General features: G+C 37.0%; 1 protein-coding gene across 2 annotated transcripts in view; it reads right to left on the bottom strand.

Moving 5' to 3' along the window:
- The window catches only part of UBE3D (ubiquitin protein ligase E3D), a 147,273-nt gene that overhangs the window by 119,660 nt on the left and 6,543 nt on the right, over positions 1–21,070 (bottom strand). For both annotated transcript variants that reach the window (XM_011364893.2, XM_023533438.1), the window contains exons 2-4: positions 17,796–17,992; positions 14,453–14,543; positions 1,136–1,367 (exon numbers count right to left, since the gene is read on the bottom strand). In XM_011364893.2, the coding sequence (XP_011363195.2) occupies positions 1,136–1,367; positions 14,453–14,543; positions 17,796–17,992 (520 nt within the window). The remainder of the gene's footprint in view (positions 1–1,135; positions 1,368–14,452; positions 14,544–17,795; positions 17,993–21,070) is intronic.

Genomic DNA, 21,070 nt, shown 5'->3' with positions numbered 1-21,070 from the left:
AATTTATAACTTAATCATAAGTTAAACCACTTAAAGCAGTATAATATTATGTGTACCGTATATAGTGAAATATGTAGTATATAAATTTAGATTAAAATATAATTTTAATATAACCATATTAAATTATAACAGATTTATATTACTTTACCACTTAATTTTTAAAATCACAGAAGACTAAAGTACTATAATTTAAAATGAATGAGGTAAAGAGATTGGTGTGTATGGTGAGAGATGAGGCACATAAATAATTATAACAACCTCCATATTTGATGAATTTCCTTAATCTCTCTCAAAATAGAAAATAGTTCTATAAACTAACTTACAACCAAAGAGCTGCCCAGCTGCTGCATATTTCCTGAAGCGTCTCAGTTCTCATTATAAAAATTAAATGAAATTTAACACATATTACTTCTGTTCCTATCAATAATCAGATGTTAAAACGAAAATCCTCTGGCAAAAATTTTCTTTACTTTTTTAAATCACATCTGTATTGACTTGCCATCAGGAGAATGACTTCTCACCAGGTCCAAGTCAATGCCATTGATTTTCTTTTAAAATAAGGTAAACCACTTGTTCTCTGCAGGGAGAGGAAACTGCCTTCTCCCTAAAGCAGCTTTTACAGCAAGAGCCATCAGACCTCACATTGTCTACCACCAACAGAGAGCCTATAGCTCTAGCTTCATGTCCACGCTAGGGCTCCTCCATTTCCTCTTCTTCCTAGTTGGCATCTGCTTTTATGACATAAGCAGAAGTCTAGACTATGGGCAGACACAAGAAAATGCCTAGGTCTAATTGCAATTTGAATTTAAATCAGACTATGAAGATAAAATGTACAATTATGAAATATTGAAAACAAGAAAGTAGGGCGTTTTGGTTCGTAAAATGGTAACATTCCCAGTTCTATGCATGAAGAAGTCCTCTTCCCCTTCTTCCTCCACCCCTGTGGGCTATTTTGCTTTAAGGCCATATGCTCTTACTATGTCAATAGAGCAGAGCTGGAGAATAGAGGCAATTGAAAACAATGGATTTTGGTTTTTAGAACAGTCTGTGTAACAGGCCCTGAATTAAGAAAAGATCAGCAAAACTAGTTTCTAAGCCAACCTCTGCATTAGCATTTATTCTGAAGATATTTTACCAATTTAAAATGGTTCTCAGAAGAAAGACGGTGCGTCACCACTGGGGCTAGTTCAGGTCTTGGCTGTCGCAAATCACTTCTTAAATTCACCAAGAAGAAAGAGTCTCCAATAAAACAGTCATTCTCTTGTGGATGAAGTGGCTTATTCGCAAAAGGGTCCGGGTGACAACACCATTCTCCCACTAGAGTTCCCCAGTTGTCACTTGGCAATGGGAGCACCCTGAGGAGCTTCCTAGTAGAAAGAAGAAAAACTATTTTTTACAGAACAAAATGGAAATGTAGCATTTTCTTAATTAAATCAGCATGAAAGATTAAAGAAACACATTAATGACATTGCTTGCTGTGTTTATTTCACCCCAGATTACAAAGGTAATATATACTCACTACAGACAATTTTGAAAATGCAGACAGCTACAAAGAAAACAAACATCCATCCTTTCCTTACTGCCCAAGGACAAGTAACAACTTTGTACATGAAGGTATATTTCCTTGCCATCCTTTCGAGAAACACAGTTGTACATATGCATACCAAGTCTGGGATCAGAGGATGTATGCAAACTATATCTTGCTTTCATTGTTTTATTTAATTATATTATTCTTAATGACTTCATTCTACTATATAGGAATACCGAAACTTTTTAGATCATTCCCTCATTGTTAGATATTTAGGTTTTCAGTTTCTCATTATCAACAACCCTGTGATGAACATTCTTATTAGAAAACTTGTGTATATATCTGATTATTTCCTTGGGAAAAAAATCTTATGAGTGTGAGATTACAAGCACAAATGATATGCATATTTTTAAACCCAATACCTGTATTGGCAAACTGCTTTCCAAAAAGGCTATAAGAATCTATAATTCTTCCACCTATCTTCTTCAAAATTTAATACTATATATTTTTTTCATGTGCAGATGAAAATGTTTCCAATACAGCTTTAATTGGCAATTCTTTAATTAATGGTGTGATTGAACAGACATATATTTAGTGATCACTGTGTTTCTTCCATGAATTGTGATCGATGACTACTTTCTGATGAGGTATTATTGTGTTATTAATTTATAAAAACCTATTCTATATTAAAGATAGTAGTCCTTTGTCTATCATTTGTGGCAAATACTTTTTTCATTGTTATTGTCTTTTAATTTGGTTTACATGTCTTAAACTTCGAATCACCTAACCCTTTTCTTTGTGATTTCTCTCACTACTATTTTTATAAATTTTTTGCTTTGGAGTAATTTTAGATTTACAGGAAAGTTACAGAACAGTACAGATAGTTCTTATATACAGTTAACTTAACTTTCTCTAATGTTTACATCTCATTTAACTGTGGAAGATTTGTCAAAACTACAGACTTTATCCGGATTTCCCTAGTTTTTCTACTAAGGTCCTGTTCCAGGATCCAATTCATGATAACATACTGCATTTAGTCATCATGTTTCCCTAGTGTCCTCTAGTCTGTGGCAATTTCTCAGTCTTCCCTTATTTTTTAGAACCTTGAGATTTTTGAAGAATACCGGTCAGTTGTTTTGCAAAATATACCTCAGTTTGAGTTTGTCTGATATTTTCCTTAAGATTAGACTGGGCTTATGGGTTTGGGGAAAAAATACCACAGAGGTGAGTCCCCTTCTCATCACATCATATTGGAGGTTACACCTTATCGATATGACTTATCACTGGTGATGTTAACTTTGATCACTTGGTTAAGATGATACCTGCTGAGTTTCCCTACTAGTAAAGCTACTATCTCTCCCCTTGTATACTCTATTCCTTGGAAATGAGTCATTAAGCCCAGGCCATACTCAAGGGGAGAGAAAGTAAGCTCCGCTCTGCCATTCTTTTTTATGCTTAGAACATTCTTATAATTAAGTAGTCCCTTATATTTCCTAATAGTTTTCTTTTTATGGTTTCTTTTTTCTTTTCTAGACAACAATAGACGATTGAGATTTTACCAGGTGGGAAGCCAAACGTGGTTCACTTCCATTCTACTCTAAACTAGGAAGATCAGTCTAAGGGGAGAGGAGATGAGAGCAGGATAATGAGGACATTTCAAAATAATTTATCCTGAGAAAAACTGAGACTAGAAATTTGCTCATGGTCTTTCTAATGTCCATGAGCATTGTGAATGCTCAAAGCATCCTGAATACTTGCATATTTCCGCTCTTATCACTGGAACCATGTGCTTACTAAGAGTCAACTGTGTTTGATCACAGACCTGTTTATGACACTTGTGTATGTGACATTAGTTACATAATTCAATTAAGTTGTAGGCAAACCACGGAAATATGAGTTGCTATTCCTCTGAAATCTAAAGCTTTCAGACTAGATGAAAGCCAGTTGTTAAAAAAAAAAAAAAATCACTGGTGGGATGTGGGAGCTATAACTATAGAACAGTGGGGAGAAGAATAAAAAGTCAAAATCTAGAAGAATTCTGCAATCATACTGTTGCAATAGTGTTTAACTATTCATTCCACTTTAAAGAAACTGAACTGGAAATTGTGGATGATGAATTTTGGATGGCTTAAGTGAAAAAAGCTATACAACAGTGGAGTCATATTCAACAGAAAGATATTGATTCCATAATAAATTACTGGTAAATTAATGTATATTTGCATGTTTTAAATAAAATGTTTAAGATGTTAATTTATCATTTTTTAATGATTCTCCCATATCAACCCTTTCTTTCATTCGCCAATCAACTATGAGTCTCGTAAAAGGGCAATTACATTATGGAAGACATTTAATTTATAACTCCAAAGGACAGAAGTAAGAACAAGAAAGGCTGATTTTAGTTTAATAGAAGAAATTTTCCTTTCAAATTAGGAGATGCTGCACCACTAGCATTATTCAAGCTTCTGAGCCTGTTAAAAATATTAAGTGATCTTTTAACATAGTTTCTAAAAGTCTACTATGAATCAGGCATTATGCTGACACCAAATATTAATACATACTGTCTCTTTTCTCAAGGTACTCATGTTCTAGAAGATACAAACGTATAAACAAATACTAAAACCATAATGTAATAAATGCGCATAACACAGTAGTGGTTCTAAATTCTTGTGGGGTGGATGGGGAGGAGACAGCTCAGATCTTTTTGAAAATTTGATGAAAGCTTTATAGCTCCTTTCTTCAAATATACATTCTCACATGCATGTAAAATCGGCAGATTACTTTAGAGGATTCATGGATTTGCAAAACCAATCCATGAATTCAGGGCAATGTAAAAGTGCTAGGAGAGTAGAGTATACATGGACTTCAGAGAAGAAATAACATCTGAGCTGACCTTTGAAGGATAAATAGTAGTTCTCTAGGCAATGGATGGAATTAAAGGCATTAAGGGTGGAGGAAACAATGTGAAGATGGCACCATATCTGTTTAACTTAACGCTGTATTCCTAGTGTCTGACACAGTGCCTGATTCATAGTGTAAGTCCTTAAATATTTGTTAAAGGAATGAACAAGCATATTTTCATAACTTTAACATGCAAGGCCCCTGGCTGGGTCTGCTGCATACTGGGATGAAAAGGTTAACAAACCTTTTCTCTTGCTGCCTGAGAATTTGACCTTTGGTTTAACCACCTAGTTCTGTTACCTTGGGAACCAAGTAGATGGTAGGCATCAATTATATTGCTAGGCGATGCTGCTTATGGTAAAAAGGTTCCCTGATTGGTAAATGGTATCTGGACTGGGTAGAAGTATAAATGAGCTGTAAATATCTCATGAGGATGCCATGCTTTGGACTTCCCCGAATGCAGTCCTTCGTGGAGACTGCCAAAGAATTGTTTCAAGAGATACTTGCTGCTTAGGGCCTGAGGCTTCTTCTCAGGGTATCTCCTGCACCTGCCTGATGTGGATCTTGCATTTTACACCTGGAACCATGTCGTATGGAAAGACAAGAGTCCCCAAACAGTTATATGAGCTTATTTGAACTGCTGCAAGACCCCTGTTGAGAGGAATGCCTGATGTTGACCTGCTGGCAAGAAATGTGGCCTGTGGTAGTGTTGTGAGTCTGCATGTTTAGTCAAACTTAAGACCTCTGGTGGGCACCACACACCTTTTCCATTTAATGCTCACTAAAACTTTGTGAGATAAGAATTTCCATTCCCCTTTAACAGAGGAAGAAATGTACGCTCAGAAATGTTAAATAATCTGTACAAGTTCACACAGCCAGAAGTGATAAATGAAGGCAGGATCTAAATCCAGGTCTTCCTGGCTTCAAAGCTAAACTCTTTCCCTTGGAAAAGATTCTTTCCCCTGGCAATGCAGAGCATGAGTAAAGGAGACTGGGAAAATGGGACAGTGGCACAATGTGTAGGGTGTTACATGCCAACCTAAGGGGCATGGACTTGGCTCTACAGATAAGTGGGAAGCATTATAGAATTTTAAGCAGAGAAGTTGATAGGTCAGATTTGAATTTTTACAAAGAAGAGAAAGAAGGCAAACAAAAGTGCCTATTTAGAGTGGAAGTTTGGCCTAAACGGGCTCCTAGATCTTCTTCGTCATTAAGATTCTCTGTCTCTTGACATTTTGCACGCAGTCCTAATAAGTAGATTCTCAATACTGTGCAAAAGACAGCAATATCAAAATCTCATGCATGATTATAAAAATGAAACTACACCAAGATATACAGAGGTTTGGAAGACCTGCTGCACATTAGCATAAAATGTGATATTTCAAACTTAACTTGATCCTACTTCACAATGAATAAAAGCTATAATATATCCCATAAATACCTAAATAGTACACTAGGAGCAAGAAAGTGCCTAATTCACAAACCATTGCAAAGGCAAAAGTGTTTGTACAGCAGAAATTTTTCTGATGTTTTGAAAAAACATAAAACTTTTTAAAATAAAAGATGTATATTAATCACAGCACCACTGGAAGTATATCTATCGAAAACTGAAACTTTGATATGATCTACTTCCCAAGAGAACTTTCAAAATAGGTACAATTTTTTTCAAGGTAGTTTTTAGGTAAAAACCAGCAGAAGCTCAGAAAAAGAGTGAAATGGCCTCCTGAATTTTCCCTCAGCTTAAGATTCTGTGATGAACAGCAACCCATGTTTACAATAAATTAAAATTTTCTAGTTAATTTTAATGCATCTTAAGCAGAAGTTTTTGAGAAAAGTAACTTAAAATAGACAATTTTAACCAATACTATTGACTGATGATGTTTATTGAAAACTTAAACATATAGACAAGAAAATGAAATGCCCCTAACTTTAAAATTAACCATTAATCAGTGAAAATAACAATGGTAATAACATAAAGCTTTTACAGATTGAATTATAACCAAGTGGGCTTTAAGAATTTTAAGAACATCAAATATCTAAAGCTCAAAATATGGTTGCTGGAATTTAGATAAATTCAGTTGGCATTATCCAACTGGTAGGCTACAAATGCTGTAAACCTAGCTTTGCATTTTATTACCATTATGTACATAGTATGATTGGATCCATTAAAGTACATTTGTTTTATTCCAAAAGTTTGCACAATGTTACCATATCCAGTTTGTGCCTGTACTTTTTTTTTTATATACCTCTTTGTTCTCTTTCATAGAAAAGTGACTGTATTCATGGGAGTTATTTTCAGACTACAATTATAACTGGTCTGTCAAGTGGACTAATCAATTGGTTGGATATTCTGACATCTCTTATTGTTTCCATAAAGTCTATTCTGTTTATATCCTTCTAGAGTTTCAATGTCCTCATGAGCTGCTGGGCTGACACCTAGCTCGCTGCTGGTGAAGGTGGAATAGGGAGGGCCAGTCCAGAGACCTCAAGAGACCTCTCATATAGACTGAAAATCAAAAAGCTTATGTTTGAAAGTCTACCCAACTGATGTTAATTCAAGTCTGACATGAATTTATTTCTAGAAGACATAACAAATTCCAAATACAATGACCATTTAGCTGTTTCTGACACTGTTCACAAAGAAGTAAATTTTGTTATTATTATTGCTTAATATTAAGATCTGTTAGTCTCAATGAGAGTGTAATCAAAAATTGTATATGTTCACACAATATTTATAGAAAAACTGCCAAACTGGCAAAAATGCAGATGGGAAAATTTTATTGTAAAGAAATAAAGCAGTATTTGTTTTCAATAACCAAAAGAAATGGCTAAAAAAATGTGATCCTAAATTCAGAAAAAAGACTGTTGTAATAAGCAGATTTCATGTGCCTTGGTACTAAGTATTAAAAGGCTTAATTAAATTTAAAAGGTTAAACAGTCCTCTGTACCTTACTTCTATAATTTGCTTGACAAGAATCTTCTTTAGTGAAACATGCAAGGCCCCTGGCTGGGTCTGCTGCATACTGGGATGAAAAGGTTAACAAACCTTTTCTCTTGCTGCCTGAGAACTTGACCTTTGGTTTAACCACCTAGTTCTGTTACCTTGGGAACCAAGTAGATGGTAGGCATCAATTATATTGCTAGGCGATGCTGCTTATGGTAAAAGGTTCCCTGATTGGTAAATGGTATCTGGACTGGGTAGAAGTATAAATGAGCTGTAAATATCTCATGAGGATGCCATGCTTTGGACTTCCCCGAATGCAGTCCTTCGTGGAGACTGCCAAAGAATTGTTTCAAGAGATACTTGCTGCTTAGGGCCTGAGGCTTCTTCTCAGGGTATCTCCTGCACCTGCCTGATGTGGATCTTGCATTTTACACCTGGAACCATGTCGTATGGAAAGACAAGAGTCCCCAAACAGTTATATGAGCTTGTTTGAACTGCTGCAAGACCCCTGTTGAGAGGAATGCCTGATGTTGACTTGCTGGCAAGAAATGTGGCCTGTGGTAGTGTTGTGAGTCTGCATGTTTAGTCAAACTTAAGACCTCTGGTGGGCACCACACACCTTTTCCATTTAATGCTCACTAAAACTTTGGGAGATAAGAATTTCCATTCCCCTTTAACAGAGGAAGAAATGTAGGCTCAGAAATGTTAAATAATCTGTACAAGTTCACACAGCCAGAAGTGGTAAATGAAGGCAGGATCTAAATCCAGGTCTTCCTGGCTTCAAAGCTAAACTCTTTCCCTTGGAAAAGATTCTTTCCCCTGGCAATGCAGAGCATGAGTAAAGGAGACTGGGAAAATGGGACAGTGGCACAATGTGTAGGGTGTTACATGCCAACCTAAGAGGCATGGACTTGGCTCTACAGATAAGTGGGAAGCATTAGAGAATTTTAAGCAGAGAAGTTGATAGGTCAGATTTGAATTTTTACAAAGAAGAGAAAGAAGGCAAACAAAAGTGCCTATTTAGAGTGGAAGTTTGGCCTAAACGGGCTCCTAGATCTTCTTCGTCATTAAGATTCTCTGTCTCTTGACATTTTGCACGCAGTCCTAATAAGTAGATTCTCAATACTGTGCAAAAGACAGCAATATCAAAATCTCATGCATGATTATAAAAATGAAACTACACCAAGATATACAGAGGTTTGGAAGACCTGCTGCACATTAGCATAAAATGTGATATTTCAAACTTAACTTGATCCTACTTCACAATGAATAAAAGCTATAATATATCCCATAAATACCTAAATAGTACACTAGGAGCAAGAAAGTGCCTAATTCACAAACCATTGCAAAGGCAAAAGTGTTTGTACAGCAGAAATTTTTCTGATGTTTTGAAAAAACATAAAACTTTTTAAAATAAAAGATGTATATTAATCACAGCACCACTGGAAGTATATCTATCGAAAACTGAAACTTTGATATGATCTACTTCCCAAGAGAACTTTCAAAATAGGTACAATTTTTTTCAAGGTAGTTTTTAGGTAAAAACCAGCAGAAGCTCAGAAAAAGAGTGAAATGGCCTCCTGAATTTTCCCTCAGCTTAAGATTCTGTGATGAACAGCAACCCATGTTTACAATAAATTAAAATTTTCTAGTTAATTTTAATGCATCTTAAGCAGAAGTTTTTGAGAAAAGTAACTTAAAATAGACAATTTTAACCAATACTATTGACTGATGATGTTTATTGAAAACTTAAACATATAGACAAGAAAATGAAATGCCCCTAACTTTAAAATTAACCATTAATCAGTGAAAATAACAATGGTAATAACATAAAGCTTTTACAGATTGAATTATAACCAAGTGGGCTTTAAGAATTTTAAGAACATCAAATATCTAAAGCTCAAAATATGGTTGCTGGAATTTAGATAAATTCAGTTGGCATTATCCAACTGGTAGGCTACAAATGCTGTAAACCTAGCTTTGCATTTTATTACCATTATGTACATAGTATGATTGGATCCATTAAAGTACATTTGTTTTATTCCAAAAGTTTGCACAATGTTACCATATCCAGTTTGTGCCTGTACTTTTTTTTTTATATACCTCTTTGTTCTCTTTCATAGAAAAGTGACTGTATTCATGGGAGTTATTTTCAGACTACAATTATAACTGGTCTGTCAAGTGGACTAATCAATTGGTTGGATATTCTGACATCTCTTATTGTTTCCATAAAGTCTATTCTGTTTATATCCTTCTAGAGTTTCAATGTCCTCATGAGCTGCTGGGCTGACACCTAGCTCGCTGCTGGTGAAGGTGGAATAGGGAGGGCCAGTCCAGAGACCTCAAGAGACCTCTCATATAGACTGAAAATCAAAAAGCTTATGTTTGAAAGTCTACCCAACTGATGTTAATTCAAGTCTGACATGAATTTATTTCTAGAAGACATAACAAATTCCAAATACAATGACCATTTAGCTGTTTCTGACACTGTTCACAAAGAAGTAAATTTTGTTATTATTATTGCTTAATATTAAGATCTGTTAGTCTCAATGAGAGTGTAATCAAAAATTGTATATGTTCACACAATATTTATAGAAAAACTGCCAAACTGGCAAAAATGCAGATGGGAAAATTTTATTGTAAAGAAATAAAGCAGTATTTGTTTTCAATAACCAACAAAAGAAATGGCTAAAAAAATGTGATCCTAAATTCAGAAAAAAGACTGTTGTAATAAGCAGATTTCATGTGCCTTGGTACTAAGTATTAAAAGGCTTAATTAAATTTAAAAGGTTAAACAGTCCTCTGTACCTTACTTCTATAATTTGCTTGACAAGAATCTTCTTGAGTGATTAAAAAAAAAAAAAGGAACAAGCAATAGTCTGGCAGTATCCACATAACACAAATCATAGAATGCAGGTACAACTTTATGAGGTTCACCAATCACAGAATTTTCATGCTGGCAGGACTCTTATAGGTTTATTTAATCCAATCTCCTCACTTTACAGATGAGAAAACTGAGGCCCAGAGAATTAAAGTGACTTGCTCTCAGATGACAAGGCTAGCCAGTAAAAAGATCTCACGTCTGCTCCATTGCTATTAGAGGAGCTCCCAGGACAGATAAATCAGCATATTCCAAGGTGCCTTCCTGGTTAAGATGCCTGCAATTAGTTGATTTTGATTATAGCACATAAAGCTTCCTTTAAAATACCTTTAGTTTAATTTCCTACTTAACAAGAACAGAAGATGTCCTTACCACCTCATAAAACAGGTAACTAAGGGAGAAATAAGACCACTGGGCTTAATATAAATAGTCAACATGAAATTCTTATGTAGATACTGGAGGAAGCATGTTTTTCCATAAAACAAGGAGTGGGGCATGCTGCCTAGAGTGAAATGTAAGGTAAGTCTCAAATCACCTACTAAGGATTTCTCTGTGTTGCTCAAAAGGCATGCACATACCAGACACATACGTGTGATAGGAAAAGGCTTTCAGGTAACCTTGCTTAAATGAGGCAAGGGCTAAGTCAAGTCTACTGTTTATCTTCTTAGAAAGAAAAAGTGAGAAATGTGGGTCATTTTCCTGGCACACCTGAAAAATAGAGTCCTGAATCTAAAAGATTTAAAACATTAAACAAGGTAATTTGCTAGTTTGTTAATAAGGCCAATTATGGAAAAAAGGGTGGAAGGAGTCTGTAAAACAAATTTAAAAGAGCTTTTTGAACATTAATATTATATGTGTTACAGTCTTTAACTTCCTTCATGAGTTTGGAAAATAGGCCTCATTACATTTACTTAAGAAGAAGCTGACTTCTGGGTATTTACTTGAAAAATCTGAAAACGTATTCCTAAAGATGTAAGTACCCCTATGTTCACTACAGCCTTATTCAGGTAGCCACGTCACGGATACAACCTAAGTGTCCCTTGATGGATGATTGGATAACAAAGATGTGTTACATATGTACAATAAAATACTACTCAGCTGTAAAAAAGGATGAAATACCATCATTTGCGACAACATGGATTGATCTTGATAGTATCGTGCTAAGTAGAGTAAGCCAGATGGAAAAGGATAAGAATCATATGATTTCACTCATATGTGGGATATAAAACAGAAAGCAAGAAACAAACAAACATAGACAACAGTATGATGGTTACCAGAGGAGAAGGGAGTTAGGGGAAAGGGTGAAGACGATAAAGGAGGTCAAATACATGTTGATGGAGGGAGATGAGACTTTGGGTGGTAAGCACACAATGCAATATACAGATGATGCGTTACAGAATCACACTCGACACTTACATAATGCTGTTAACCAATGTCATCCCAATAAATTTAATTAAAAAAAAAGAAGCAGAGGAGATATGGACAAGGTTCCCCAGCTGCTAATTAGTAAGGTTAAAGTTCAAACCCAGGTCCCATTCTCCCACTCTAGCCTCTATGCTACATGGCTTCTTAGGTCAGGATTAGAGAGAATAAATACTGTCTTTCAATGTTAGCTTCTAAGCCCTTATTCTTTTCAATCCCATAATCATAAAAAGAATTGACAGAAAACAGAAGATACAGTTCCTGAATAGGAAAAACGGGGACTATAGGTAATGATTTTTCATATCTATATCCTTTTCCAATGAAACACAAATATCAGCCAATAAGGAACAAGCATATCCTTTACTATAAGCAGTACCAGAAAACACTGTTACACTGACTTGAACTTGCTCCTACTAAAAGTTCTAGGTCACTTCATCATTGTATGGGCATGTTTTAGAAACTTCATGTGAAAATTAAACCAAAGCTAAAATAGACTGACAGAAGGAAAATGTTCTTGGTTAAACTACAGTGTAAACCGGGATGCTGTGGAGCTTTCAGGCTAAAATGGGCCTGTCACAGAGTGCGTACTTGGCAGCAACGTCAGCCCTCAGGTAATTTGGGCAAGGGCATTCTCCTCTCCTCTGCAGAGTGAGAGTCACCTCATTTCTTACCCAAGGTAATCATTCAGAGGATGCTCTGTTCACAGTCTCTCACTTCCATTAGGCTAACTTTCTGCGATCTCACCTTCCTCGGACACTGCCAGGAATCATAAAGCAAGCGGGAGGCTGGCAGAAGGCCAAAATAAACACCCTAACATTGATTCAATTTAACCTACCAAGAATTTATTGACAGTGCACTGTCCATCAGGCACTGTGCCTGATGCTGGGGATGATGATGATAAGAATAACAACAGCAGTAGCTACCACATACTGAATGCCTACCATGTGTAGACATTGTTATAAACAATTAACTCATTTAATCCTCCAAACAACCTTAATTTGCTTGACAACCTATTGTTATCTATATATTTGTAACAAGGAAATTGAGTCATGGAGTAGTTTAGTAACTTGCCCAGGATCACAGCTAGTAAATGGTGGATGCAAACCCAGACAGTCTGGCTTCTGAGTCTGTACTACTAGCTACTATACTATATTGTACTCTAAATACATGGGGATGAGGAATACAGGAGTTAAAAAGACTATCCTCACCCCCAGAGCCTATAGCTTAATTGGAAAGAAAGACAAGTAAACCTTAGAGGAACACATAAACCAACCCAGTGTTCAGGGAAGGTGCCCAACAGGAGATGTCCTATCAGGTGAATTTAGTAGCTAACCAGAGAGAAAGAAGGTTATTGGGTGCATTCCAAGGGAGAGGGTAGCTTTCATTAAATCCTAGGGTGGCGAAAAGCATGGAGAGACTTGGGGACCACAGGCTGATCATTAGAGCTGTGCACAGAATGTGTGTAAATAACAGTGTGTTGTTTTGTGGGGGAAGGAAGAGGGTTGGGGAAGGAGGGCTAAAACATGAGGGTGGAGAGGAAAACAGAGGCAAACTCGTAAAGGACCTAGCATGGCATGCTAAGGTCTGGAATTTATCTTGAAAAATATGGGAGGCCATGGAAAGGTTTGAACAGGGGAGCGAGCTGCATCTAACCGTCAGTAGTGTAGAAATGGTCAGATGAGGGCGAACCTAGAGGAAAGGGAAGCAGATAAGGAGCTGGCAACAAGTGCTACTAGGTGAGAAGACAGTAGGCCTGACTGAGGTAGTGGCATTGGGGTGGAAGAAAGTGGACTTACGTGAGCAATGCGGGGAAGGAAACAGCAAAAGTACCTGGTGACTGACTACATACGAGGGACAGGGAGTAACGGAAAGCGATACCACCAGGATTCTACCTTGAGGACGCAGGTAGAGGTTTGGCATGCACTGAGACAAGGGGCCTTGGAAGAGGAGCAGGTTTCTGATGGAAAAGGACCCATTCACATTTAAATCTCAGGCACTTGTCTCAGAGAAAATTCATCTAACAAAGAGCTCTAAATTCCTTCTTTAAATATCATTCACAAATAATAAGGTTTTCATCTGCCTTTCCAGCCTATGAGTGATCAGAAGCTAAAAATTCAGGGGGAAGGATTTATACCCACGAAACAAGGAAGCTGACAGGAGAAAGGGAGCAGATAGAAAAATAATTAAAAAGGACAACTTGGGAACAAAAAGAATGCAGCAAAGAGCCATTTCTGTCTCAATAGGGTAATCATAGCACATTGCAAGAACAGGTTGTAAGATTAACCTTATCATCAAGAAAAGGTTAATTTGTGCTCTATAGGCTGTTTTAATAAGCAGAGAAATAGGAAATGGATTTTAGAAAGGCACTAATAGAAATAGTTCAAATAAAAAGTCTGAACTGCTGCAAAAGCTTCTCTTATTTAGAAAATTCACTTAATGTAGAAAACCTCAGTTACCAACATGATGGATAAAACATGCAATTGGTCCCATGTCTCTTTTCAGGAAGTGCCACAGTGATCAACCCAGGCTCTTCCACCAAGATAAGCCTTCCGCCCTCAAAGCCAGCATCTAATTGTTCCCCTCTGTCACCTTGAGAAGACCTAACTGCTCTGTGATTACTGGAGAGCTTTATGGTTGATTTTGCTCAAAGTGACATTAAGCTGGCTCTCATTTTAAGACCATATACTGCTCCCTTGGCAATTACTTCAAAAATTCTAATAGAAAAAAGAGAAAACCATTGCCAGGTACAGAATTAATCAGTGTCAAATACATTCCTTACCTGTCCCTTATTATGACTTCACCGCAGGATTGGCAATAAAATGTGCAACAGTCTTGGGCTTGTGAGTTTTGATTAAACACTGAAATCAGTTCTAAAGGAAATCAATAAAATAGCAAATCTTAGGTTTGGGACAAATATGTTAATATATTTATAAAAGTTTAATAGCCATAATAAATTACCATCGATAAACACTGTTTATGGTCTACCCAAAAGGATACATTTAATTAGTGTTATCTGATGACTCAACCAGAAGCAAATATTGTGAAGTGTTTTCAAACCAACAGATTTTGCTAAGTGTTTCAGAGCTAGGTATGGCCGCAGATTATCCATGTAACATGCTGTTGTGTTACTTCTCTCATTCCATAAATACCAACATTAAGGATGAGAGAAAAGGGTCTATTTCTTTCACATCAAGCTAACTACACAGAGCTGCACTATCTTCAGCTTTTCTCTGCTATGTGTTAGGTGGACTTTTTCATCTGCGTCACTGCTGGTAAATAAAGCTCTTAAATTTAAGTTTAATTTGATTTAAACAAGATTTATGTCCACTCTGACATATTACCAGTATGAACAAACAAAATGAATCTTGAAACTGGTCTTTATTAAACCAGTTCCTGGGAATGGAATGGCTCCTAAGAAGAATTCAATCTTCTGAGTGCAAAACACAATTTCTGATTAAAGCTATGGAAAAACATATATTTTCTACATTATGTGAAGTGCAGCATGAGGCAGTATGTTCTCTTAATTTCCATTACTTTATTCATAAGAAAGACAAATTTTTTCATCACCCCATCTCCCCCCAAAAAAACTCCACCAGAAATATGTCTATTAAAAAATCTAAAGAAACGAGGTCTTATCTATTAGAATCAAACAATTTGAATTTGGTTTATGCTACTTTGTAAGTATTGTAAAATTAAATAGGCCTGGGTAAAACATCCAAAATATTCTTTTCGGAACCAATAAAATTTTCAGTGAAATACTCCCCTCTGCTGGTCACCCAGCATGATCTACCGGCTCAGGTTCAAGACAGAACTTTCTGCCCTAGTGGCATCTTGGGAGAGCACTGCCACCTGGGGATGAACCTAATGCCTGTGCTGTATCAGATTTTACTGTAGCCAGTGCCATGTGAAAGGTCATAATCTGATCTACATTACGTTCTAAAGAGTATAACATATGTTTACTAAGGTCTTTAGAAGAACGTTCTTCTAGCTGAAACATAAACTTTTTAAAAACCCCGATCACAAATGAATGCTAAAAATTTCAAAACTCACTTCCTACAATATATTTTGATTCAAGTTTACATCAGTATGCACCTATCTGACATTTATTCATTCAGCAAATATTTATTCACCACCTATTATGTGGAAAGCACTAAAGCAATTAAGTACTGAGGAATCTACTTTGCATACTCTTTCACGCACTGCAGAACAGCTTTGAAAGCTTTCGTTTTCAGGTATTTGAATAAAATGTTTTAAAAATATAAAGAAACAGGAGACTAATGAATGCAAACAATATGCAAACCAATACACAGCAGTCAATTTATTTTGTCCTCCAGTTAAAAATCAAAAAATAATGTTTGCTGATTATAAAATTTTTAAATAGTTCAAGTTTTGCTATTTGTATATTAACTTTTACAGAATATGGGTAAGCAACAAACCAATTCTGTCTCTGGAAGGTTTCTATACCTCCTTAGTATGAGACCAAAAATCACATCCCAGAAAACTAGCAGCAGATCTGAAAACACCCCACTGTGGCTTCTATGCCTGCCTTGCCCAGATTCCAGATAGACAACACATTCCAGCCGTGGTTACTGCTGTTCATCATGGCTAAAGAAGTGGTGATGACTTCACAAGATCCAGGCTCCCACAGCTTCTTCCCTAAAACAATGCTTCCTCTGCCCACTCTTAGGTACACTCAGAGAGTTCGTTAGTTCATTTCTCATCTTGGTGACCCATTCTTCTTTCCATGAATACTCCAACAGTTATTCTTAGTATTTATCTTCTGCCATTTAAACTACATACTTTTTCTTATCCCTGTCCCTGAAACCAACTCCACCCAACTCAGACTACTTATTCATTAATCTAGTAGTTGAGAAAAAATTAACCCTCCAGCAAAAAAAGGAGAGAAGCTCCGTCTATCTTCTCTTTCTTTTCAAAAGTCAGCATAGAGACTCAAGGGAACTGAAATATGTTCCATATCTCTTAAATGGCTCTTCAGAACAATCCTGGTGACCCCACCTCTAGGCTCCATGTAACTCAGATGAAAGCCTTAGTATAAATGGGGCAGCAGTGAAGTCTCATAGCTGGAAGAACTAAAATCCTTATTTGATCATGAACATCTCATTGGTCTGTTACAGCCTCTGTTTCCCCTTTTACATCATTTTTAATACTCCAAAGTATATTACTTACATGGTAGGAGATACGATAAACCAATAATTTTTCAAAAAATTATTCTGAGAAACATTTCTACTGTTACTGAATCAATGTGCCAGTAATAAAATATTGGAAATATGACAGGCACATCAATCAAAATCAAATTATGCATCAAACTCAATTTCAGAATGTTTACCTGTACTGTTCTCTCTACGTAGTGTCTCTACATGGGCAGGATCATTTCTATCACTTGGTTCTCTGGTCAAATATCATCTCCTCAGAATGGCCTTTCCTGACCACCTTCCACCCAACCCAGTCATTCTCTATCCCATTATTCTGCTTTACTTTGCCCATAGCACTTTTCTTTGTATCCAAGTAATCTTAATTTGGTCATTATCTATTCCTACTCATTAGAATGTAAGTTCCATGAGGGCACAGACCATCATAGCTTGTTCACTTCTGCATCCCAAGAACCTAGGTCAATCCCTAGCATATAGTATAAAGAAACATTTATTGAATTAATGAGTTTCTCTGTAATGCTTTAAAACCAACCAGGTCTTGCATAATTGCCATCTGATTTAACCTCACATCAGCTCTGTGAGCAAGGTAATTTTATAATTAAAGAAACAAAGCGGGAGGCATATGGGGAATCTCTGTACCTTCCCCTTAATTCTGCTGCGATCCTAAAACTGCTCTAAAAAAATAAAGTTTATTATGGAAAAAAAATACAAAAAAAAAAAATACCCAAAAGAAACAAAGCCTCAGAAAAGTTATGTAACATATTCAACTACACACAGCTGATAACTGGCAGAGCTGGCCAAGAACCTAGATCTTCTTGACCCCCAGTTCTTTCCATGCCACTGATGAGGAGTTATTTTCACCTGGGAAAAGTTTAACTATTCAAAGGAAAAGGCCCCTTTGATTTATAACAAAAAATTAAGTGCAGGAACAGGAATGCTGGTAGTACTTACTGGTGTTGACTCCTGCCTGTGCCTGCAGCCGCAGGTGCAGCCCATCTCCAGGCAGATACTGTAGCCCACGGCAAGAAGAAGGTATAAGCCTGACCTCTGCTGGAAGCCAGATCTCTGTGCAGCCTTCAGAGGTTTTCACCTGGAGCGATGATGGCGTTACAGAAATATCCATGGGCAAACCTGCTTCTTTTGGCTCTCTGGTAATTAAAAATAAAGCACACACACAAAACTTCTCACTGATGAAACCCACATGATAAAGAAACAAAAGTGGACAAAGATCTCTCCATTTCTCTTCAACTAATCCCAGAAAAATAACAGTGAACCAGCAGTAAGGGAAACTAGATTTAGATCAGGTCAGACAGAGTTCATTATACTACTACTGTAACATGAAAGGTCTGGGACATATATTTTATTCTTGCTTCTTTTTTTATGGTAATGATACATTTTAAAATGTGCACTTTTCCCCCATTGCTAATGTTTCTGAGTCCTGACTCTTCTATCCTAGTGCTTCCTCCATCTACTTCAGCCTGGACCTTCCTGAGGCTGCTCCCAGAGCCATTCTGCTTGTACAGCCTGCCATTCCATTTCCTCATGCGCCCCATTTCCTCCCACTAGTCTTCCCAATTTCAGCTTCTTCAAACCAGCACAATCTAATGCTGGCCTGTCAAATATCATGTACTTGTTCTCTGAAATATTTTTTTGCAAGAGAATTCACCAAGACAGCATTAGACAGTGGCTTATTCATCTTTGCATCCCTTGACCCTAGCATGGTTTGCACATCCTTTCACTCACTCATTCATTCATTCAGCACATCTTTTGTAAGTTCTATAATGTGGCAGGCACTAGGAGTACAATAATTAACAAGATAGTTCCTGTACCCACCTCCCTCTCAGTAGGGGACAAGCAAGTAAACAGGAATAACTGAGGGATCAATCCCCAACAGGGGATTGCCAAGTAAAGAGAAATGCTCAAGGGATCAATGAAAACTAGACTGTACTTATTCACGATAAATACAGGGTACTATGGAGGCACATGGGAGAGTATAGAGACTATCTCAGGTCAAGCACTAAGTGTTATTTGAATAATGAATGGGAGTGTGAGTAAAATATTCTTGCTTCTGAGACTAGCATTACAATGATGTTTTATTTTCTTACAGTGAATTGAAGTACTGTTATTTGATATACAGGATTTTGATAAAGAGACTGAGATTATGTGGAAAAGTACAAAAGAAAAAAACTTTCTTGTCAATTTTAATAATAAAAAAAGTAACTAAGAAAACAGTTTAAGAAGTATGAATACCAAGCAAATAGGACTTACTAATCCGGTTCACTACAATCCCAAATAACTTAGTATAGGCAATAAAGAAGAAACCACAGGCCCTGTCCACTTGCTAGGTATCAAAAGTACAGAGGGGGATAAACACATATAGAAATGATTCTCATCTGAAGCTGAAATATGCTTAGCATTGTAACTACAGTGGCAAAGCACCCTGACTCCCTTTTAAGTGCAGACAACAGGGGCAGGCCAACTACCTCATGTCACCTACGTGCAGAATGCGGGCCATCTACATAAAGGTCATCTAAGCCCGAAAGTCATAGCATGTGTTCAGGTGTGAATCTTGGTTAGTTCTCTTCATTTGTCTTCGAAAATCTTAAGACTACTTTCTGGCTAATTTCTCTTCAAAATATATGGTTCTGAATTTAATCGGCAACACAGAATATCAAAGAACCTGAAATTCTCCAGGAAGACAGCCGCAAACTCTTGAGTCAAAAGTCCAGTTTTAAGAAATTATGGTTAAGAAGCAATAATCCTCTAAAGCAGAAATCAGAAAATTTTTATACAAAGAAAATTTTTTATATGTAAAAAATCGCAAGCCATATATGATGTCTGTTGCATATTCTACTTTGTAGTTTTCTTTTCCAACAATCCTTTTTAAAAATGTAAAATCCATTCTTTGCTCATAGGGTGTACCAAAACAGCAGGTTAGATTTGGCCCGTGGGCCATAGTTTGTCAACCACTGCTCTAAGATACACAATTTTCCCATTTTACTACTTCAGTGATTTTCAAATTGGACTACACGGTTGGCACTTTGGAAGTGTCCTAAAGGATACTACTGGGATCCTAAGGCCCCTCTCCCAACCCATCTCTGGCTTATCACTCTTCTTCCCTTTCTTATTCCTGAAAAACTCAGCCTATCACATAAGGCTGAGCAAGGTAGGCATCTATGCAATGGTGGGAGAACCACGGTGGCCTGGGGTTTATGTGAAAAACCCAACAGGGTGAGGAGGGCATCTGCCATATAGCCTATGAGCTAAGGAGGGCCACCCAGCAGGGATGTCAGATCCCAAGAGGGGTGAGGAGGGAATCTGAAATGGAGTTGGGGGGTTTCAGAGCCTGTCTTAGTCAGCTCAGGCTGCTATAACAAAATACCACAGACCAGGTGGCTTAAACAACAGACATTTATTTCTCACAGTTCTGGAGGCTAGAAAGTCCAAGACCAAGGTGCCAGCAGATTCGGCCCTTATTGAGGGCTCCCTTCCTGGCTTTCAGATGGCCACCCTCTCACTGTATTCTCACAGAGGGAGGAAGCTTTGGTGTCTGTTCTTAGAAGGGCATTAATCTCATCACGGTGGCTCTACCCTCATGACCTCATCTAAACTTAAGTATCTACTAAATGCTCCATCTCCTCATATCATCACAGTGGGGCTTAAGGTTTCGAGATACAGATTTCGAGAGGACACAAACATTCAGTCCATAACAGCTTGAGCAAGTAAGGAGTGTCAACAATGAGTAGGAGGAAAAGAAGTAGCGAAGGATGCCACTGAATTAGTTACATAGGGAATTGACCATGTAAATATATGTCATGAGGATAATGGAAACCAGGATTCTCACTGTGGGAGAACAGAATTACAAATAGGAAACCAGAATGGATCCTATGGTGATAAATTAGAATTGGAAATATCTGTGTGAAGTCATGGTTTTAAATGTATATAAACAGACACAGTAATAAATATAGATGTATATGTATACATGTGTATGTATGATGTAGATACAAACATACACACACACACACACTCATACATAAACATCATACATATGCCACACACATACATTCTTCTAGTTCTGTCCACCAATGGGCCTGGGAGAAGTGACAGCCCTATAGTAACGAGCAAACTTTGTGCCCAGACCTTGGTTTCTAAAGGTCATTTTCCAGTTAAAAATAAACTAAAACAAAACAAAACAAGGTTCTTTGGAAAAATAACTACATCCAGGA

The sequence above is a fragment of the Pteropus vampyrus genome, unplaced genomic scaffold (assembly GCF_000151845.1).
Source record: "Pteropus vampyrus isolate Shadow unplaced genomic scaffold, Pvam_2.0 Scaffold102, whole genome shotgun sequence".
Lineage (NCBI taxonomy): Eukaryota > Metazoa > Chordata > Mammalia > Chiroptera > Pteropodidae > Pteropus > Pteropus vampyrus.
Note: the sequence above shows the minus strand (reverse complement) of the source record. Positions and strands in the feature narration are given on the sequence as shown.